The sequence below is a fragment of the Terrapene carolina genome, unplaced genomic scaffold (assembly GCF_002925995.2).
Source record: "Terrapene carolina triunguis isolate 2854851 unplaced genomic scaffold, T_m_triunguis-2.0 Scaffold96, whole genome shotgun sequence".
Lineage (NCBI taxonomy): Eukaryota > Metazoa > Chordata > Testudines > Emydidae > Terrapene > Terrapene triunguis.
Genome location: NW_020664447.1, coordinates 45,745,469 through 45,769,573, shown reverse-complemented (window position 1 = coordinate 45,769,573; position 24,105 = coordinate 45,745,469). Strand labels below are relative to the sequence as shown.

At 42.0% G+C, this 24,105-nt stretch overlaps 1 protein-coding gene across 1 annotated transcript in view; it reads left to right on the top strand.

The window, feature by feature from the left end:
• The window catches only part of RYR3 (ryanodine receptor 3), a 575,267-nt gene that overhangs the window by 225,040 nt on the left and 326,122 nt on the right, over positions 1-24,105 (top strand). Inside the window, exons 24-27 of the mRNA XM_024202042.3 lie at positions 2,406-2,565; positions 3,150-3,297; positions 10,025-10,230; positions 11,038-11,212. Coding sequence (XP_024057810.2) covers positions 2,406-2,565; positions 3,150-3,297; positions 10,025-10,230; positions 11,038-11,212 — 689 coding nt within the window. The remainder of the gene's footprint in view (positions 1-2,405; positions 2,566-3,149; positions 3,298-10,024; positions 10,231-11,037; positions 11,213-24,105) is intronic.

Below are 24,105 nucleotides of genomic sequence, written 5' to 3'. Positions count from 1 at the left end.
CAAGGACAAGTTTCCTTTAAGGCATTTGCCTTTGAAAAGGTCTTTTCCAAATGATTGTATGGTAGAGTACAATTCATTGCTGGAGGCTTTCTCTGAACTTTAATGGAGTAGTTTTATTTTTATTTCCTTCTTGCTCTAAACCCTCAATGAGCGGAATTCACTACTGATTTGAGGATAGGGCCACTGGTGGCTGAAAGTCTGAGAATGGAGAAGCTGAATTAGTGCAAGGCTGCCACAGTGTCTCTTCCACTCAAGGGCCTTCAAGCAACCTGCATAGCCCCAAAAGTGGCAAAGATGGTGCAGGGAACATGCTGCTTCAGCACATCTCTTTTTCAGCCTCTGCTGATGGGAATATCATAACATTCCTGACACAATTTAAAGTTGCCATCCATTTGCAAAATCCTGAAGACAAAGCTGCAGTCATCAGTCATCCTCCACGGGTCACTCTTTCTGGCATAGGAAAGTGACATGTGCAGTAAGCAAAAGGAATGAATTCTGCTCTACATGGGAAGAATAAGTTTATGATTCTGAAGAGAGCAGTAAATTCAGCAATTCTTTGTTGTGGGAGATGGCCTTGAACCATTTGATATTAGTGAAGGAAACCTTTTCCAAGATTTTAATTGCCAAAAGCATTTTTCAGCAATGGAAAAACTCTTTTGATGTTATTCCTTTCTACAATAAAATAAAAGCCAGTTTGTGTCTGTGTTAGTCATATGTATGATTCATATGAGAAACACTTTAGTAGATTGGTGGTTTGTGCAAGGTAAAGTACCTTGGCACTATACCGTATCTCTAGGCTATGGTTTAATTTGTAGCACAAAAGGCTTTAATCTTTTTCTAAACTGCTTGCTAGAATATGAGGCTTCACTGAGGTCAGTGGAAGTTTCTTATTGTGAGGTTTTTTGAGTGACTGCTTGTATATTAATGGCCTAGTCCTGCAAAGACAAAATATTCATGCTATTCAGTGACTGTTTTGTTGTGTAAGTGTAACCTACACACCTTCTGGGTGTGGTGTCCTGTACCATCTAATGGCACCCAGACCACTTAGAGAGAGAGAGAGATAAAATGAGTCTGCTCTACAGCTTTAGCTAACAGCTAGTTGGCTTTTAGCTTATAGAGCAGGGATCGGTTCGCAGTCCCAGGCCAATGGGGGCTGCGGGAAGCGGCGCGGGCCGAGGAATGTGCTGGCCGCCGCTTCCCACCACCTCCATTGGCCTGGAGCGGTGAATCGCGGCCAGTGGGAGCCACGATTGGCCGAACGTGTGGATGCAGCAGGTAAAGAAACTGGCCCGGCCCGCCAGGGTGCTTACCCTGGTGAGCCGCGTGCCAAAGGTTGCCGATCCCTGCTGTAGAGGCTCATGTACTAAGCTACAGAGGTCCCTGGTTTGATCATGCCTGCCGAGGACCGGGTCTGTCGGCGTTACATAAGGTCGTCAAAACCTTTGATATATTTAAACTATATTTTAAACATAATACTCTACAGAAAACTCAGAAGATGTCTTAAAATACTTGGTTTTATTTATTTTACTCAGTTATATATGAAGCCATTAAAATATATAATCATTAGATGCTAGTGTATTTGAATAGAAAGCATATTAATTGAAATACAATCTATATTCTACAACAGGGGTCGGTGACCTTTCAGAAGTGGTGTGCCGAGTCTTCATTTATTCACTCTGATTTAAGGTTTCGCGTGCCACTAATACATTTTAATGTTTTTAGAAGGTCTCTTTCTATAAGTCGATAATATATAACTAAACTGTTGTTGTACGTAAAGTAAATAAGGTTTTTAAAATATTTAAGAAGCTTCATTTAAAATTAAATTAAAATGCAGAGCCTCCCAGACCGGTGGCCAGGACCCAGGCAGTGTGAGTGCCACTGAAAATCAGCTCGTGTGCCACCTTCGGCATGCGTGCTATAGGTTGCCTGCCCCTGTTCTACAACTTACATGATTTTTAAAAAAACAATACCATTAATCTTCAAGTCAAACACTACAGAAATGTTCAAAATATAAATATATCTTCTAATGTTTAAAATATAAACATATAAATCTAAATTTCTGCTAAAAAGCACAGTTTATAACATTTTGTTATTTGTTTTACAGCAGCTATTTAAGGACCCTAGCAAGGATTTGGGTCCCATTGAACTAGGTGCTGTACAAATTGGTGGTAAATTAGAGTGTCTGCCTCACAGAGCTTCCATGTCATGGGTCTTGTCATAACTTAGAATGGATTCCACAAATAAATGGGGAGTAAGGGATGGAGACAGAGGAGAAAATCACACTAAATGCCATATGGAAAATTTAAGAATTCCATCGTTGTGAAAAAAAAATGTATTTTTTAAAGTTTGTTTTTAAGTTTTCCAAAATAATTTTCACTCTTACTATTGTTTTTATTGGGTTATAGTTACATGATGTCAAATGGGTATAAACCTGCCCCTCTAGATCTTTCTGAAGTGAAATTGTTACCTTCTCAAGAAGTTTTAGTTGATAAACTTGCAGAGAACGCACATAATGTCTGGGCAAAAGACAGAATAAAACAAGGATGGACCTATGGCATTCAGCAGGTAAGAACCACTTTGTCAGTGACATTTGAAAGCTGTAGAACTGATGAGTTCGAGCATAGTTAAAGTACTATTTCTGAATCACTGTTGGATGTTAGATATGAGCTAAATATAAACATAGATTGTACCATGTACTGCATCTAATATATGAAAAACTTTAATAGGCTTTGATCATGCAATTGGTCCATAGATTGCATGGACCACCTGCTTGGATCTGATTGTAGGATCAGGGCTTGAGAGAGATTAGTTTTTCTTTTAAACTAGTAACACTAGAGTTACTCAGTTAATTATAAAATTTCTCAGGGACATATTTCCTTAATTCCCCTCATTCTTGTTTTATGTGTAGTAACAGTTGCTGACTTTTGTGTTTAAGTATTGTATTTACTAGCTTTTATATTTATAAAAATGCCTTTTATTTATGATGTAACTATGACTTTTATGTTGGGGGGGGGGGAAGACCCCTAAGCCTATATTTTATGCAGAAAAGAAAGAGTATAAGTTAATATTGACTGTATCTCATTACATAAATGTTGTGTGAAGTTTAAAACACAATTTCCTTTAAATACTTTCTTGTGACTTCTTTTTAGGACCTTAAGAACAAACGAAATCCCCGACTGGTGCCATATGCATTATTAGACGAACGTACTAAAAAATCAAATAGAGACAGTCTTCGTGAAGCTGTTCGGACTTTTGCTGGTTATGGATATAATATTGAGCCACCAGACCAAGAACTAGGTATATCTAGTAAATACTAATTCTTCTTCATGTAGTGTCCTTATGGGTGCTCCACTTCAGGTGTTGCATGCACTTATGATTGGAGATTTTCAATAGCAGTGCCTGTTCAGCTTGTGCACACTCTCACGATATCTTTGTGCTCCACACCGAGAATATATAGAACTGTCTTATGGCCAGAGACTGAGCATCTAGCATGTTTGCTTTCAGATTATAATTTAGCCTTAGTGTTGGTGTAGTTACTTAATTTAGTTAATTTTATGATTTGATAATTTTTTTATTTGACTAAGAGGTATTTTTGCTCCCCTCCCCACTTCCCTTGCTTATGCCAGAGGGACTCTCCTTGGGGGTTGTCGTTGCTGTGGTATACCAAGACACCCAGGCTTCAAGGACTGCCTCTCATACTGGGAGTCCATCCCAGTTAGCAATGGACATTCTCAGTGCCTCCGCTGTTTGGGAGACACCCATGTCCCTAATAACTATAAGATTGCCACATCTTTTAAAAGCAGATCTAGAAAAAAAACCAGGGAAATCAAATTTAGACTCTTGATGATGGGGAAAGCCCTCAGACCAGCCTAGATCCGGGCTCAGAGGATCCCCTTCATACCGCGGCCTTTGAGTGCTCTTAGTGCCGTATCCACCTCTGTATCCAGCTCACTAGGATCTTTGTGAGAGAAGGGCACCAAAAAAGGCTCTGAGGAAGAGTTCCAGCTCTCCCACCAGAAAGCCTTCTTCAAAGAAATCTAAGTCATTTCAGAGACTGACCATTCTGAAGATGTCAGGTCACAGAGGGAGTATCATTGAGGCTCCAAGATTTCTGGTACTGGGCGCTCATCAAAGACTTCCAGTTCCTCCAGGATCAATGGAACCAAGCATACTTCAGTACCAAAAGTGTCCTTGGTGTTGACCAAACATGCTCTCTCCAGCACAGATTCTAAATGCTTTGCACTAAAGAAATCAGTATCATATATGGATTCCTTTGTGCTACCGTTGGTACCTAAACTGGTATCCCATACTGCTAAGCACTATAAGCCATCAACATTTTTGGACTGACATCAGACACCAGACATGTTCCACCAAAGCAATCAGTGTCTGTGAAACAGTCAGCACCCTCCGTATCACTGCTGTTTGCAGTCTTTAACCTCAGCTCAGGTTCACTCAGTAGTGCTGGAGATCAGATACTCAAAAGACCTGCTTGTTTCAGATGAGCTGGAGTCTCCGTTGTTAATGGGTACTGAATGTTTGGTGGTACCCAGATCTGCTGGGACACTGAGACCTCATCTTTCTCAAGTACCAGGGAGATACAAACCATGTCAGACAGGCAACTATCTTCACTTTTGTTGTCCACCCACCTCTGGAGAATGCTAAGGATGATTCCTCTGATTCTCAGAGCTCTGTCCAGGGATCTCTTATCTACCACAGAAGGGACATCTCCTCCATCACCTACCCAGAAAGGAAATTTCCAAGGAAGAAGCAATCTCGTGCCCCATCTCACTGGTTTGATCAGCAGTGGATGCCCTCTCTTCCACCCTATGGTCCCCCTCAGTGGGCATATTGGGACCTATGGCTGTTTATTGCCAGTAGTTCTTGAGAGCTCTGAGATACTCCCATGGGGAGCATAAAAAAAGATAATGACCTGTTCTATCCCTTCCTTCTCAGTAGCCTGAGCATCAGGAGGAAACTTTGAGGAGCAAAAGGCCAGAGTGGACAAACAAATATGTCATCATCATGGCCAGATGAGGCTGTAATGATCGCACCACCTATTTTGGCAGACAACTTCAAGCATGTTCAGGAACAGAATAAGCTTATCACTGATTCACTCAAAATTCCTTTAGAGGAGGCCTAAGTTGCAGCATAAACTTTTGGGCTTCTTACATTTGACAGCTTCCGCAGAAGTAGTGTTACCATTAAATGAGGCAGACTCGTACCATGGCATCCCATACGTGTAAATGGGCAGACAAAAAGTACTATGTTCTACCTAATAATTCAGAGGTTTTTTTCTCCCACCCACAACCAAATTCTTTAGTTGTGAAAGTGGTCAACGAGTGTGGCAGACAGCACCATGCAAAGTCTACACCATATGGTCAGGACAAAAGTGACTTGATTTCACAAGAGCTACTCTTCTGCAACCCTGCAGAATTCAGGATCACAAATTACCAGGCTCTGATGGCAAAGTACAACCACACAAATTATGGTAAATTCAACACCTTTATTGAACACCTTCCTGACAGACATCAAGACCAGTTCAAGGCCATGATAGACGAAGGTCACCTCTTAGCGAGGACCTCATTGAAAGCCAACTTAGGTGTACCCCTTCCTAGGTGTACCCTGCAGCTCAATCAATCACCACTGTCGTCATACATCAAGCCTCTCAGCTGCCTCTGTACAGCTTTTCTATGAAGATCCAAAATACGATGGAAGACCTCCCTTTTGATTGACTTAAGCTCTTTTCTGAATCCACAGGCAAGTGTCACCATAACTATGGATGCAACTCTTGTGGCGTGGGGAGTGCACCTAGACAAACACAGCATCCAGGTCAAATGATTTGTCCAAGAGGCTTATCTCTGCATCAACTTCTTGGAATTAAGAGCAGTCAGGAATGCCTATCTACACTTTCTTCTATTCGTCAGGGGCCAATCCATAAAAATCTTGGTGGACAACATAGCCTGCGTGTTTTACATAAATCGCTAGGGAGGGTGAGATCCCCCCTCATTTGTGTCAAAGCAACATATGGAACTGGAGTACAGCCAATCACATCCTCATCTCAGCCTTTACCTTCCAGGCATTCAGAACACCATGACTGACAATTTGTGCAGGCACTTCTCACAAGATTATGAATGGGCACTCTACCCTTGCACTCTTAGACACATATTTCTAACCTGAAAGTTCCCAGAGGTGGACCTCTCTGCAACTGCTGCTAACAAAGAAATGCAAGAAATTCTGCTTGAGGGGAGGACTGGATCATCAGTCTCAAGAGGTTGCATTTCTTACTCTTGGGAGACACAGCCTTCTCTATGCACATCTACCCACACCTCTCCTCTTGAAGCAGCTGAACAGAGCCAGACTGATTCTAATTGCACCAAATTGGCTGAAAAATATGATGCCCTTTCCTGATTTGTCAGGCTTCCTGCCCAGCATTACACCTCCTGACCACTCCTCATCTGCTATCCTGGAATTCTGGTTGGACTCTTCATCCCAGCCTGAACATTCTTTGACTCAGGGCCTGGCTCCTCATGGCTCTCAGGGATAGAGACTTCCTGCACGTCAGAAGAACAACAGGTATTATTAAACAGCAGGATGATATCTATTCAAAATAATTACCTAAAAAAGCTGAGAGATTTCATCACCAGTGTGTCCAGCGACAGTTTTCACCTGTTCCCTCTCTGTGGTTCTTGATTACTTGTTGGAAAGACCTGACCGTTTTGTAATTCTATGAGTTCTGTTGAGGTTCACTTGGTGGCTGCCACAGGCTTTCACTCTTCTCTAGAGGGATTCTCAGTGTTTGCCTACCCCATGATGGCAAGATTCATCCAGAGGTTGATGAATCTTTCTGCAGATTAGAGAGCCAACCCCTATATGGGATTTAAACCTTGACCTTAATTGCCTTATGAAACTTCCCTTTGAATAACCTGTCCCTACTTCATCTGCCTATGAAGATGCCTTTCTTGGTGATCATCACTTCCACTCAGAGTCAGTGAAATGGGGGCTTTCATGGCAGATCTTCCCTTTACAGTATTCTTCAGGGAAAAGTTTTGTTGTGACCACCTCCTAAATTTTTACTTACAGTATCTTCCAAATTGTATATTAATCAAAAACAACAAGGAGTCCGGTGGCACCAGACTCCTTGTTGTTTTTGTGGATACAGACTAACACAGCTACCTCCTGATACTTGACACCATATATTAATCAAGTTATTCACCTTCCTTTTTTCCTCCCAAAGCCACACCAGCCCAGGGAGGAAGTGGTCCTCCATATTTTGGCTGTTAGAAGGGTGCTAGCCTTCTGTCTGGACAGAACCAAACCATTTAGAAAGTCTCACAGACTGTTTGTTCCATTTGCAGAAAGACCAAAGGACCCACAGTTCTCACTCAAAGACTCTCAGGGTGTATCTCTTGTTATGGTACTGTCAGTATTCAACCTCCTTCTAGCATACAAGCCCATTCTACAGAATCCCAGGCTACTTCTATGGCACTATTGAAAGATATTCCAGTTGCACAGATTTGTAAAGCTACAACTTGGACCTCAGTGCATACCGTCTCCAAACACTATGCCATGGTTCACGCTTCCAGATCAGACAATGTGGTTGGCAATGCAGTTCTGTCTTCAGTGTTAGATCCTACTTCAAAATTTCATCCTCCTTTCACAGATACGTCGCGGGAGTCACCTGAAGTGGAGCACCCAGAGGGTCACTACTCGAAGAAGGAGAGGTTATTCACCTTCTGCAGTAACTAGAGTTTTTTGAGATGTGTATCCCACTCCACCACCCACCCTCCTTCCCCTCTACTTCAGAGTTTCATCTTGTGGGACTTTGCAGTAGAGAAGGAACTGAGGGAGGTTCACCTACACAGTTCTATATAGCTTCAGTACAAGGCACAAAAATGTCTGGAATGTTTGTGTGGGATAAATGGGCACTGCTACTGAAAATCTTTGAACAAAGATGCATGGGGCACATTTACACCTGAAGTGGAGCATCCATAGGGGGACATATCTTGAAAAAATCCAGTTACTACATCAGGTGAGTAATTTCTCCTTCACAGAACTATTTAGCATGTTAGGGAAAATATGTAAATCACTGTTTGAGAAAGTAGCTTATATCTAAAATGTTTTGCATAATAACTTTCAGTATTGTGGCAAAGTAAATACATTTTTTCAAGTGAATTATTTTAACCTATAATTACAAGGAACAAATTTATTGAAAATATTTAATCCTTCTGATTGAATGATTATATAAAATCAGAACTTCCTAGACTTAATTGGCTTATACCATGTGCTTTTGTTTTGTAAAACCTGCAATACTATTGGAACTACTGATTTTTCATTTAGAAGTCATTGTTTTAAAATTAAATTCTTCCATGATCTGCTAAGGCAGTCAAAAACACTGGAAGTGTGCTCTTTTGCTTCTTTGTAATGTAGAAGGAAATATATGTGTGTATTTGTTTTTTAAAGACTTTTTTCTGCCCCCCCCCCTTTTTTTTTGCTTTAGACTTATAAGGAATGTCACATTTGGGCTCTATTTTCTCTATAGGATATCTAGGAGGTCTAAGGGATACTTATTACAAGCCATAAAACTTTAATTGAAGGGCAGGATGTTGAATTTTAAAGGATTCCTTTAGCCAAAATGTTAGTTACATAAACTAAATAGATATTAACATCAACAAACAAAACCAGAATGTTAAACATTCTGTCTAAAACACCCTTACGCTCTTAAATGTTCAGCTTTCACTCTTTGCTCTGGTGATGCCACCGTTTTCTGGCTTGGCAATAATCAATGAGTCTTCCAGCCTAGACTGGGCCTGAATTTTAATATGGGAGGGGGTAAAAACACAATGTGTTTAATGTGCGTGGAGTGGTGGGGTAAAAACACAAGCAGGAAAAAACATACTTAGAAAAAAATCAAAATCTCTCTGATACGCTTTATGCTACATAAACAAGCCCAATTTTTATTTCCTTTCAAAGTCATCTCTGACTGCTTTTTAAAGGCTCAATCCTGCATCCTTGAAAGTCCAGTGGGAGTTTTACCATCCACTTCAATGGAAGCAGGAGTTTACCTTAAATTGTGGAATGGATTAATTTATTTTAATCTACATTTACTTAATCATATTATTATTTCTTGATCTAAAATATTTTTATTTACAAAAAAAAAAAACCCCTCTAAATACACTAAATTACTACTTATGAGGGTTGCAGGATCAGTTTTATGTTTCCTAGATATATCATTGGGCCTGATACTGCTCCCACTGAAGTCAATGGAACTTTTGCAAAAATTCTATTGACTCAGTGGGAGAAGGAGCTATCAGCTAAGGTTTAGTAATGTGCTCCACAGAATTATGTGCAATTTACAGCAACAGTCTTGCTCAAATGTAGGAAGTCTCTACTCCCATGCAGCTTTGTGCTTGGGGCTGTTCCTTGGGAAATAGACTTATGTTACCCACCAAAGTTTCTTACACAATCATTCAGTTGTAGAACTAGAATTTGTAATCTGGTGTAGCTTTTATACTGTACTAAATTGTGGATCATTTAGCTTGATCATGGCTCGATGTCTCTCTGTTATTAATATTTACAGGAAGGATTTATAAAGCTTGTGTGTATACTTCTTTGTGTTTTAAAAACATATTTGTAAATAAATCTATAGGAATAATTTTTAACATAAAATGCAAACACCCAGACCTGAAGAAGAGCTCTGTGTAACTGGGAAAGCTTGTCTCTCTTTCACGAACAGAAGTTGGTCCAATAAAATATATTACCTTACCCACTATGTCTCTCTAATATCTTGGGACCAACATAGCTACAACAGTACTGCAAACACAAACATCATGTCATTTGAGAGAGAACAAAACAGGAGACTGCTCCAGATCCATATTATAAATATGAAGAAGAAATGTAGTACCATTCTCAGCCATGTCCATAATAAATAATTATTTCTTTCAGGACTGAGACAGATGGAAAGTTAAACATTGGCATTTTCAGTTCTAATATTTCATTCTAATTTTTTTTCTTCTCTTTTTCACAGCTGACCAAACTGTGGAAAAAGTCAGAATTGACAAGATACGTTTCTTCAGAGTAGAACAGTCTTATGCAGTGACGTCTGGGAAGTGGTACTTTGAGTTTGAAGCTGTGACGGGTGGAGATATGCGTGTTGGCTGGGCAAGGCCAGGCTGCCGGCCGGACATAGAATTGGGAGCTGATGACCAAGCATTTGTGTTTGAAGGCAGCAGAGTTAGTAAATTTCTTTACAAAATTTAATTTAAATGAGTTTGTTTGTAGTTGTGAATAGGCTACACAGTGACATTGTAATGATAGTGTCTTGAGCAGACCCTTTGTAAATTCTGAGATTCATGTAAATGTTTTTACTCTCTGAGTTACATTACAATGTCACTGTGTAGCCTGTTCTATATGTTCTGATTCTACACACTGTGTCTACTTCTACAGAGACAGACTTCTGTTATGTTTATCTTCTTGGATTCCATGTAATTCATGGAAGGGACTCTGTTTCAAGTCAAAATGAACAAAATGCAGTTTATTCAGATAAGGCAGTTCTTTTCAGGCAAATGTCACTTCACAACAAACATAAAGGATGCTTAGCACATTAATATTCACAGGAGTTCTGTGTCACTATATGAAAATTATATAATGTCTGTGTTCCTCAGTGTCCCCATATAAAAGTAGGGAAGATACTAGCCTACAATACCTCAAAGGAGTGTTGTGGGGCTTAATTCTTTCATGTTCATGAATGTTTTTGAGATCTCTGTATGAAAAGCAGTAGATAAAAACAAAGAACTAAGAGTAGAGTCCCACCACTGATGAAATTATTTCATTAAAACTATATCTTAGATTTACAAATTATTCATATATATTAAGATATATTTTCTTATTTAGAATTTTATGAACCTATTATCATATGCAGTATAGGTCCACTGACTGGCAATGTGTCTTGGCTTCCCTTTTTTCCCCCTTGCTTTGAATCTCTCTAGCAGCAAATCGGGTGTGTTGTACTTTTATTTCTGAGTCTCTGTTCTTTTTCAGGGCCAGCGTTGGCATCTAGGCAGTGGATTCTTTGGACGAAACTGGCAACCAGGAGATGTTGTTGGTTGTATGATAAACTTAGATGACAAGTCCATGATCTTTACTCTGAATGGGGAATTGCTTATAACCAATAAAGGTTCAGAACTTGCCTTTGCTGACTTTGAAATTGAAAAGGGTAAGTTGAATCCTATTGGTTTTTAAAGTTACACTGCAAGCGTATAAGAAAAATTAGGAGAAAATTATGTTGTACTACAGATTTAAAATGAATTGAGAACTCTGAAATTGTATCGTTGCAGATGATTCTGCCTCTTCCCATTTCATGGTTGGGGATTCCTCATATACTTGGCCCTCAGCTCTGACAGAGCATCTCCGAGCTTTCACCTGAGTGAGAGGCAATGAGGAAACTTACTTGCTGTTGAATCCAGTGCTGTTGCCCATCTAGTCTTTTGTTGGCCAAATGAATGTGTTGGCTCCTTGTGCTTGAATGGCCCAAGCCTAGTCCTTTTGGTGTTTCCTGAGGATCAAGGGCAGTTATCAGCTAGTAGTCTTGTTATGTTGCAATGTAAAGCCTGAACTTTAATTCAAAGATAATTAATTCTTTAGAGGGCACTGTGGTGAAAGGGTTCTGCAAGCCCTAATCTGCAAATAGAAAAATGGGTTTCAAACAACTTGCAGTACTGAACCATCCCTTTCACCAGGAATAATGGTAAGAACAAACAACCACAAATCAGCAATGATAAATAACTAAACTTAATTAGATAAAATGTTAAAGAAAACAATGTACTCCCAGATCAGGGGCTAGTGGGCATATCACATGAAAAAATAAACTTGAACCACTTTGATATTTTATTGTATGACAGTGAGAACTAGACTTACAAATTTTAGTACAAAGTGAGGGCTTGTACAATGAATGCAATTTTGGGGACAACCGTATGTTCAATTTGTTCTTTTAAATTCTTTACAAAGATTTATTTTCGATAAACATTTTCCAAAATGGCTCTGACTTTCATGTTAAGCAATGAAGATTATTGTCAATCAAATTACATTACTAATGTTAACGTTTTCATTCTAGTTTTTCACTGAAAAGTGAAATAAGTTTGATCAATGTATAGTCCAGCTTGCTAGACTCTCAATGGACCTTGAGCGCTTAAAAAATATCTGTAAAGTCCCTATAATGTGGTGGTTCTTAGGTCCATTATTCATGAATAAGGACTACCCATAGTAGTAAGGATTTTCAGGATCAGCTTCCATATATACATGTATTGCAGGGGGAGGGGTCAAGAAATGCATTACTGAAGGTCTGTGCATATTGATCAAATCGCATATGCATGATGTAGGAAAGTAAAATATCCCTTCTGAGAGTTAATACAGATAATATTAAGCTAATTAAAATTGTGTCATACCAAGGTACAATCCATACCAATGAGTAGCTGTGTCACTCCTGCCCTGTGACCTGGGGTGCACTTTACAATGCATTGCTGATGTAGCCTCCAACACGGACTGCTCATAAACAGCCTCCAGCATGCAAGTCACTCCCAGCTACATCCGTGTGTGGTGCAGCCAGCCAGCCATACCTTTGCTCTTACCAGCTTTAAAGATTACCACAGTGTGCCTCCAACACAATCCCAGCCCCAGTTTTCCCCCCAGAAATGTATGTCCTGTACTGCTCAGCCTTCTCCTAGACATAGGGTGACCAGATGTCACGATAAAATCTTGTATGTATGTATGTATGTATGTATGTATGCATGTATGTTTGTACTTCCTTATTTATTTAATTAGAAGTTGACCCAATAAAATATATTACCTCACTCACCTTGTCCCTCATAAAGCAGGCATTTCACTGGATCCAGTGCGAAGTTACAGGGATTCCACCATATAACTATTCACAGGAGGGAGCAGGAGGAATGGGCAGTTGGTTGGGCTTCCCCATTTGGGAAGGACCCCAAACCAAGGGGTGTTGCAACCCTTTTAGTCTTTCTCCCTGCTGGACACCATCCACTTGTTTCCTTTCCCTGTTTCCTGCCTGATCCAATCCTAACATCCCAAAGCCAAATGTCAATCCTGGCATCTGAGAACAAACCTGCCAAGGGGTAGCAGAGAGAGCATCTTGCTGCTTATGGCTGAAGAGGATTATTGAGAAGGGATATCATAAGTAAAACACAGAAAACTATTTTGAAATCCTTAAAATGCCCACCCCTTCTCCCACGGTCTCACCAGATGGGGATATTGATTGGACCAGCAGTGGGAGAGAGAGCCCAGAAAAAAGGAAAAGAAACAGAGTGCATGCCTCAGAATGCAGAGCTGGGTCTCTTCACCTCCCTCTGGCCAACTGTGGGGGGAAGGGAGCTGATCGGCTCTATTCTCCCACCCTCCATTATTGTGAACCTCTTCCTGGGCTTTTGGGGTCCTCCTGCCCCTTCACATAGGACATTCAGTACAATTGGCCTGAGTTTTTTGGGATGATGGAGTGCACTTGATGTTTGCATTTACTTACCAAATTTATCACTCATTTTTGTGGGTAGCGGGAGTGTTAAGAGTATGATTATTTCCCTAGACAGCCTGACTGAAAGATACAGCAGTTAATTCTGTGACATTTACAGACTTTAATATCCTCCATTTATTTATTTTTAAATCCAGACTAGTCTGGTCTCAGAGTAGTCATGACATCTGCAGTGTGTGTGTGTGTGTGTGTGTGTATGTATATATATTAAAGTGCCTCCTCTTCAAACCCTCTCTTACTTTCTCATCTCTTGCTGGAATTCCCTTTGGGAACTTTTAGCTTCCTGTTATTTTAAAACTGACTGCTACAAACTTAACCAGTTTTAGTCCCCTTTGGTTCTCAGTTTCCCAGGCTGCCAGTCTGTTCTTGTCTAATATTCCCATCAATGCTTTTAACAATTTCTAGTGCCTCTGAGGCAAGCCTTCAGGCAGTCCCACACATCCACCTGATAAAATGTGTTGTAAGATGGCTGTCTACTAGTACAGACTACATCTGTTATCGTTCTTTGAACCACCAATGCACATTAGTTAGGCAGCTGGTCATGAAGAGGCAGATTATGTGAGTAGTTTTCCACAAGCACTGCTATGGTGAGTTCATTTACAGAACTGTATTTAAACAGTAATAATGAATTATGATAGTCATTATTAACATCTTACATCCAAAAGGATCTCAAGGCGTGAGTGCATTTTCTGTTTATATAATTAGTTTTTTGCTTTCATATGAGCATGTACAATCGTCACTCATGTCAATGCAGATTACACGCATGTGGTCAGATAAAATTTTTTTTACATTTGGGATTATTTCATTCACTAACCATATATGTTATTCTGCACCCAGCAGCAATACACCAATTTTTACAAGATGAATATTCACTTGGCTCCAGTTTATGTATTTTCTGCCTGTCTCATCTAAACTTCTCTTTTCCCTGGCCTCTACATGGTTCAGTTAAAAAATCCCAAAATATTTCCTTCCTCTCTCTCACCCCACCTTATAGAGCAACAGTTACTATATGGTTCTGTGAAAGAGGACCTAAGAGGCATTTTTAATTGTTCTTTCTTGTTTTTATTGCCATTTCCCCCAAATATAAAGCAGAATGTAGTGCCCTTGCAATGGTGGTAACTTCATGCTGATTAGTAATTATCTGGCAATTTTTATTTTTCTCACTTTTTTAGTCTCTGGTGGCACCCTGGTTATTTAGTTCTACACAAGACCATTTCCTCAAACACTTAACTTGTCTCATGTAAACTCAGACAGTTCTTCTTCCTGCACCTTCATTTTGCATTTTTATGTTCCATGATGTAATAGTCATTACTACTTTTTCACATTGCCAACCACTGCTACTCACTGTACTTCTTCCATCTGATACCATAAAAACATAAGGACGGCCATAATGGGTCAGATCAATGGTCCATCTAGCCCAATATCCTGTCTTCCAACAGTGGCTAATGCCAGATGCTTCAAAGAGAATGAACAGATCAAGGCAATTATCAAGTAATCCATCCCTTCTTCTCTGAGTGCTGTCCCTGTGGGTGCTCCACTTCAGGTGTGTCCTGGTATCATCAATCGGAGATTTATGGTAGCAGTATCTGTGCGGGTCATGCGTGCTCAGTAGGCATCTCGCAGTACTGTTGGTTTCACGTCTAGCGCGTGCACGACCTGAGCCCTCTAGTTCCTTCTCAATCTTCCTCAGCTGAAGACGGAGCTCAGGGATGGTGTTCGTTACTCTCGCCAAACCTTTAAAAAGATAGCAGTTTACATAGTGGTTAGGGTTTTTTTTTACAAGTTATAGTTATTGTTAGTGATATTTTTAAGAAAAATAAAGTTTACTTTCCCAGTTTACCCTCCTTATACTGTGATCCATTAGTCGATGTGGCTCTTTCCACAAAGTAGTGCCCGTTTCAGACGGATAGTCTTTGTGTGTCTGATGTCTTGAGGAGATGCATATCCCGCAGAAATGCACCCACTCCAGTAATCTGAAAGCGAGAGCTTGGCGTGACCGAGATCTCTGCTTGAAAATTATACTGATGGAGAAATCAATCCAACCAGAGCCAGACCAATGGACCGCCTCTCTGGGCACTCACCTGCAGAGACAGAAGACATGCCTTCCTCTAAAAGACCAAGGAAGAGGGCACAGACATGTCCATAGAGAGCACTGCAGAAAAGTATGCGGTTTCCTGCCATGACACTACCCCCAATGCTGACACATACTCAGGTGAGCACCTACGACGCTCTGGGCACCTCCGGCACCACTGAGTCCCAAGTGAAGGAGACAGAGTCAAGGCACAGATGGCAACATACCTCCTCCATGGCTCCCAATTCACCTGTTAGAGACCTGGTGCCAAGTGTCTCCTCAGGCACCATGCCTCCGCCACCGACATTTCAGTCAGCACTGGCTAAGAAAAACAAGTCGGCACCGACAGCACTGACTAAATCAACACTACATCTGACAGCACTGACATCGGCACGGACGAGAATGCCCCCATCGGCACCAATGGCACCGACCTCAGAACTGCCACAAAATTTATTGCAACAAAGAGACTTGGCTGTGTCATCGGCACTGCAGACCCCACTACGTGGTACTGAGGGCTCTCCTGTAAGTTATAGAGGAGAGCCCCATACTTCTCATGGCGTGGTACACTCATCCAGTGATGATGATGAACCATGCACTTTCTCGCCGCACCACTCATCACCAAAAGACTGATGACCATCCTGGAGCCAGATGGGTCCTAAATACCCTCATAACCAGCCATCCCAACCATGGTACCGACCACCGTGGATGTATCCACCTATGGCCTTCCCAATGCAATGGGCACATTGGAAACTGGTGACTTACCAGGGCCCTCAATCCAGGCCACCCACGTCTCTATATAGGCGAGCTGAGGTCTAATCCCATGTCTCCCACCCCGAAACCAAAGGAGGCTCAGGATGTTGGGGATGAGACAGAAACAGCCACTGATCAGGAAGCGATATCTCCTACTCACAATTCTTCCTCATCCCCAGATGGCGTAATCATGCCACTGCCGCCTACCTCAGCGGATGACTTCAAACAATTTCAGGAACTGTTTAAGTGGGTTGCCAAAAGCCAGGACATCCCTTTGGAGGAAGTACAGACAAACCAACACAAGCTGGTACAAATCTTACAACTTGCATCTAATTCCAAAATCGCTCTGCCAATCTTAGAACCAGCGGAGACAGTCTGGCAGACATCAGCCTGAATTCCACTGACATGCGAAAGGGTGGATAGATTGTATTATGTCCCCGCCAAAGGGGTGGGCTTCCTCTTCTCGCACCTGCCTCCCAACTCACTGGTGGTCGATGCTACTAATCAATGCGGCAAACAACAACAGTTTCGATTGACCCCACAAGATAAAGAACATAAGAGGCTTGACCTCTTTGGATAAAAAATTTACTCAGCGACATTACAATTCTGAGTCACAAACTATTCGGCCTTGCTGGCTAAATACGATTATGATAATCAAGGGAAACTCAGCTCATTCACAGCAGGGCTCCCTGAGGAGAAACAATCACAATTCCAGGCCATTGTAAACGAGGGTCAACTCATAGCTAAAACAGCCCTCCAAGCATCTTTAGACATCATGGACATGGCAGCCAGAATCATTACCTTGCCGTAGTCATGCGCCAGGCATCCTGGTTACAATCCTCTGGCATACCTAAAGAACTTCAAACCAAGATCAAGGATCTGCCTTTCGACCGAGAGAAGCTCTTTTTGAACAAGACAGATGAGGTGCTCCGCTGAATGAAGGATTCTCAAGCCACCCTTTGCACTTTGGGGATCTACACGCCACCTGCGAAGAGAAGACGATACCAGCCTTATCAGAGGAACTGGGATTACTCTTCCAACCAACAGCAACAACAGCGACAATACGAGAACCAAAGACATTGTCAGCGCCGCCTCCTCAAGATCAACCGTGAACATCTCAATCGGCTCCACCCAAGCCACAATTTTGAAGTTTTGGTCAAGGGTCTGGATGACCTCCTTCACCAGGCAGTGCTTCTACCCAATCCGTCCCTGTGCTATGGATACCACCTTTGCCTATTCTACCACATGTAGGCATCAATAACAACCGACCAATTGGTGTTAGAGATTGTACGATCAGGATATACCATCCTCTTTACCTCCCGACCATCTACCCTACCCCCCTGCCCATCCCTCTTCAGGGACCCTTCTCACGAGCACCTGTTACTGCAAGAAGTCGATCATTTTCTACAACTAGGTCCTGTGGAACGAGTACCTTCTCAATACATGGGGAAGGGGTTCTACTCCCACTACTTCTTGGCCCAGAAGAAGAATGGGGGATGGAGACCTATCTTGGATCTCAGGAAACTCAACATTCAAAAGTTCAAAATGGTGACACTGAGCACAATACTTCCAGTGCTGCAAAAGGGGGACTGGTTTTCAGCCCTCGACCTCCAAGTTGCTTATTTTCATATTACTATACATACCAGTCACAGGAAATTCCTGCGTTTCAGAGTAGGACACAAACACTTCTAGTACAGAGTACTAGCTTTTGGCCTATCCACCGCACCAAGAGTTTTCTCCAAAACCCTAGCGGTAGTAGCGGCACATCTACGCAAACAGGGAATAAGGATTTTCCCTTATCTGGACGATTGCCTTTTAAAAGGCCCAAGTCAACAAGAAGCACTGGACTCAGTCCAGACGATGATCACACTATTCAGGTATCTAGGATTACAGATGAATGAAAGAAAATCCACTCTAGTTCCTGACCAACAACTGGACTTAATCGGGGCACATCTAGATGCCATAGAAGCCAAGGCATCGCTGCCCTGAACAGATTCAACTCTGACAAACCTATCTCCGAGGTAAGAGTCAGCCTCCAAATACCGGCTCGTACTGTCCTGCAACTTCTAGGACATATGGTAGCCACAAGGTTTGTGGTACGACACGCAAGACTACAGCTGCCTTCAGGGCTGGCTGAGCTCGGTATACATACCCAGCAAGCACAGCTTGCACAAGTGACTTACAGTACCACCCTATGTCCTGGACTCTCTACACTGGTGGACAAGACCAGAAAATGTATGCATGGGCATCCTGTTCCAACAGGAAACCCCTTCAATAGTTATCAAGACAGACGTCTTGCTGATAGGCTGGGGTGCCCATATGCACCTGCACACGGTTCAAGGCAAATGGTCTCCTGTGGAGACTCATTTACACATCAATCTACTAGAACTATGCATGGTCTGCAATGCCTGCAGACACTTCCTATCGCACATAAAGAACGAATCAATTCACATCATGACCGAAAAAATTACCTGCATGTTTTACATCAATCAACAAGGGGGGCGCTCGATCTCACTCGCTGTGCACCAAAGCCATGAAACTGCAACTGGTGCATACACCACAACATAAACATTTCGGCCTCCTACCTTCCCAGCTGCCAGAATGCGATGGCAGACACACTAAGCAGGTACTTCTCTTGAGACCACGAATGGGAAATGAATGGGACAGTTTTGCTCTCCATTTTCCACCAGTGGGGCACTCCCTTTGTCGACTTGTTCGCATCCCAAATGATCATCAAATGCGCAATGTTCTGCTCGAGAGCAGGAATGGAACCCTGGTCATTGGGGGACGCCTTTCTCATCGTATGGGATGCACACCTCATGTACACTTTCCCACCGATTCCAGTGATATCACACGTGATACACAAGAACAGACGAGGCCAAAATTATACTCATAGTCCCAACATGGCCCAGACAAGCATGGTACCCTTACCTGATGCGCAAGGCGATATGTGCCCCTCGAGCTTTCCCTCATCAACTGAACCTGCTGTCTCAGAACAATGGTCACACTCTTCACCCGAATCTGGAGAAACTCCACCTAAAAGCATGGCTCCTACATGGTTCCATCATGGTGAACTAGCCTGCTCAGAACAAGTTAAACACATTTTACTAAACAGCAGGAAAGTGACCACGCATAATACTTACCTTCAAAAATGGAAGAGATTCTCCTCCTGGTGTCAAGAAAAACACTTGACGGCCTCCATAGTGCCACTGAAACGGGCACTGAAGTGGGTGCATTAGTGTTGGAATACCTTCTGGAGCTGAAATGCTTGGGTTTAGCAATGAGTTTCACCAAAGTCCATCCTGTGGCCATTACTGTGTTCCATCATGAGATTGAGGGGAACTCAATCTTTGCGCACCCAATTAGTTAACATTTCCTCACGGGTCTCCAGAACATTTACTCAGAAGTTCACCAACCTACCCCGGCCTGGGACCTCAATCTGGTGTTGAAATGCCTTACCAGACTGCTATTTGAACCCTTAGCCACCTGTTCCCCGCTGCATTTATCTATGAAAGTGGCCTTTCTGGTTGTCTTTACTTCTGCAAGAGGGGTGAGTGAGATCGGAGTGCTCATGGCCATCCTCTCTACACAATATTCTTCAAAGACAAGGTCACACTATGTCTGCACCCAAAATTTCTGCTGAAGGTAATATCATCCTTTCATATGAACCAACCAATCCATCTTCCTAAGTTCTATCCCAAGCCTCACGAGACTCCAACAGAGACCATCTTGCATACCTTGGACATCAGGCGAGCGTTAGCATTTTACCTGAAAAGGACCAAACCCTTTCCGGAAATCTACTCGACTTTTCGCTTCTACTACTGAGCGTTCAAAAGGCTGTGCAATATCCACTCAGAGATTGTCTAAATGGATCTCCATATGCATTCAACAATGCTATTGTATTCGAAATACAGATCCTCCTACACACATTAGAGCACATTCCACATGATCTGTTTCTACCTCGATCGCATTCCTCAACAATGTTCCAATATGAGAGATTTGTAGGGCGGCCACTTGGGCCTCTGACCACACATTCACTGAGCACTATGCAATCACTCAAGACTCCAGGGCTGACACCATAGTTGGCCAAACCATACTTTCCTCTATCACTCAAATGAACCCAAAATTCCTCCTGCCTTCTGAGGGGCACTGCTCTACAGTCACCTGAAGTGGAGCACCCACAGGGACAGCACTCGAAGAAAGAGGTTACTCATTTTGTGCAGTAACTGAGGTTCTTCAAGATGTGTGTCCCTGTGGGTGCTCCACTACCTGCCCTCCTCCCCTCTACTTTGGAGTTCACCACTAGGACTCTGTGGTAGAGAAGGAACTGAAGGGCTCGGGTCGTGTGCGCACTAGATGCAGCACCAATGGCACCGTGAGACACAGCACCAATGGCACCGCGAGATGCCTACTGCGCGCACACAAGCTGCGTGGACACTGCTACCACAAATCTTCGAACAATGGTGCCAGGATGCACCTGAAGTGGAGTACCCACAGGGACACGCATCTTGAAGAACCTCAGTTACTGCACAAGGTGAGTAATCTTCTCTTGTTATCCAGTCCCAGTATCTGGGAGTCAGAGCATGGGGTTGCATCTCTGACCATCTTGGATAATAGTCATTGATGGACCTATCCTCCATGAACTTATCTAATTCTTTTTTGAACCCAGTTATAGTTTTTGCTTTCACAACAACCCCTGGCAACAAGTTCCACAGGTTGACTGTTCATTGTGTTAAGAAGTACCTCCTTTTGTTTGTTTTAAACCTGCTGCCTATTAATTTCATTGGGTGACCCCTGGCTCTTGTGTTATGTGAAGGGGTAAATAACACTTCCTTATTCAAGTTCTCCACACCATTCATGATTTTATAGGCCTCCATCATATACTCTCTGTCATCTCTTTTCCAAGCTGAACAGTCCCAGCCTTTTTAATCTCTTCTCATATAGAAGCTGATTCATATCCTTAATCATTTTTGGCTGTCCTTCTCTGTACCTTTCCATTTCTAATATATCTTTTTTGCAATGGGGCAACCAGAACTGCTTGCAGTATTCAAGGTGTTAGCATAGCATGGAATTATGTAGTGGCATTGTAATATTTTCTGTCTTCTTATCTATCCCTTTCCTCATGGTTCCTAACATTCTGTTAGCGTTTTTGACTGCCACTGCACATTGAGTGGATGTTTTCAGAAAATTATCCACAATGATTCCAAGATGTCTTTCGTGAATGGTAATAGCTAATTTAGGCCTTTGCATTTATCAACATTGAATTTAATTTGCCATATTTTTTGCCCAGTCATCCAGTTTTGTGAGATCCATTCGTAACTCTTAGCAGTCAGCTTTGGACTTAACTATCTTGAGTAATTTTGTATCATCTGTAAACTTTGCCACCTCACTGTTCACCCCTTTTTCCAGATAATTTATGAATGTGTTGAACAGAACTGATCCCAGTACAGATCCCTGGGGAACACGCTATTTACCTCTCTCCATTCTGAAAATTGGCCATTTATTCTTACCCTTTGTTTCCTGTTTTTTAACTAGTTATTGATCAATGAGAGGATTTTCCCTCTTATCCCGCCTGTGCAATATGTTCTGAATGACTCAGTGAGAGTGAGGTAGCTGTTATCTGAATTTCCTCACACCTACCTAATATTAGTCATAGATTGATGGGGGAGGAGGGGCAGCAACTTCCCAATGAGGATCAGTGCTGCCAGAGTTTGGAGTACAAGCCACCTGTCCCCTTTCTTCCCACCAGAAGAAACTCTCTAGTAGATGAGAGAGCCACCAGCAGCCTTCCCCTTAGCTCTCACTCTGACTCCATGGCTGTAGTATTTCTGCTGCTGGAATGGGAGGGAGAGTTTTCAGTTGTGGTTCCCCAATGTTCTCTGTTCTTGGAGAGATGGAACAGTCAGCAGCCTATTTCTAAAGAAATAGCTATTAGAATGACACAAATACAGACATGTTGAGACATCATGTTCGGTCATCAGAAATGACAATATTGGGAAAATGTCTATGTAGATTTTAATGGGACTACTCATGTGAGTAAAGTTTCTCAAGTGTCTGAGTGTTTGCAGGGTTAGGATCTCAATATGTGTCTATATATAACTTACCAAGAGCACATATTGTATATTTTAAAAATCAGACCTAAATATGGGTGTGAGTATCTACTCAATGTAGCATAAAGCCTTGTAGGCCTGATATTTCAATAATAAACCATTTTTCTCAAGGATTTACAAAGCCAGCCAACAGTGTAACGCATGTGCCTTATAGGGAGATATCTCTTTAAGAGACCCATGGGCGGGGGAGGTAGGCGTGAGTTGTGTCTGAGTCATTGTTGCTAGGCAGATTAAGCACTCCACATCCAGAAGCTTCTGGAATTGGGTGTGGTAGCTTGGGGTATGTTCCAGTAGGTTCGCTGTTGCTGGGGTCAGACTCCATGAGGGCAAGCAGTCAGGGCAGTTGCTTTACAAAGGGCCACCTGCTCTGGGTGAGTTGGGAGAGGCTGAGGCCAGGAGCAGAAAGCAGGCTGTTGTCCCTAACTCTGAAGCATTTTGCAGCAGGGTTTTTTTTAATCTACATACTTAACTGAGTGGTTGGTTAATCAGTTAGCTGGCTGGTTAACAGTGATTTCAGCAGAGGAAGAGGAAGAGTCTGCATGGATTCCAACAGAAGATTCCTACAAGCAAGTGGAGGGAAGTTTTTGTTTTGTTTTGTTTTTTGTTTTTTTAACTCAGCAGCTGGTGTAGATCAAAGACTGTAACTGAGACTCAGGTGAACTCAACCTAAGCTTTTGGGAACTCAGTTTCTTCTCACTGTGTTTCTGTGGGGACTGAACTGTTCAGATTTTGATTTGTTTTCTTTATTTATGTTTTATGTATAAATGTGAAGATAATGTCTGTGGAGTATGAAATAGCCATGTTATGTTAAAAAAATTATTTTTTACATCCTAAGATATTATAGTTATTTAATTAAATTCATTTTGTTAGCTCTTTTTGGGACTTGAATGTGGGGAGGTTGACCCTATGCAATCCTTGCTGAAAATCCTTAGAGACTGAATTCTGGGTCTCCAGATATTTTTCTATGGGAGTTGGGTTTTTTTAGGCACTAGAGAAGGGCAATGAAGTGAACTCTAGCCCACCCAAAAGTTACAAAAGGCTCTTAGTATTATACTGTCTCTTATCTCGTTTTTCCAAATTCCCTGATAATTTAAGCTTTTGTTTTGTTCCATTCTACCAACAGTTATGAATACAATATTTTAAAAGGCAAACAAATTTAATTGGGGCTTTGATCTGTTAAGAATAATAAGGTTTATATGTAGATCAGAATATTCGAGATTTAAAGCAAGCTTAGTTTTTAAAAGAATATTTCTGGAGAGAAAATAAAACCATGTATATTCTCTTATATACATTCTAAATATACTGAAAATTAAATTGATACCTAAAATAGCTGTCTATTTTAGGTATTTACCTTACAGTGCACTTGGATACAGTGGAACCTGCTTTGGTGAATGGACTTTCTGCCCTCTTGTACTCCACACCTGCAGGGATCCATCTCCTCCCCACAGAAAGCACCTTTGGGACTGAGTGGTCTCTCACCTCTGTGTTGGTCTAGGCACCTCGGAGAGAAGGGGCAGGGCTTATGTCAGGGGTGGGCAAACTTTTTGGGCGGAGGGCCACATCTGGGTGGGGAAATTGTATGCAGGGCCAGGGCAGGGGGTTGAAGTGCGGGAGGGAGTGCGGGGTGTAGAAGGGGG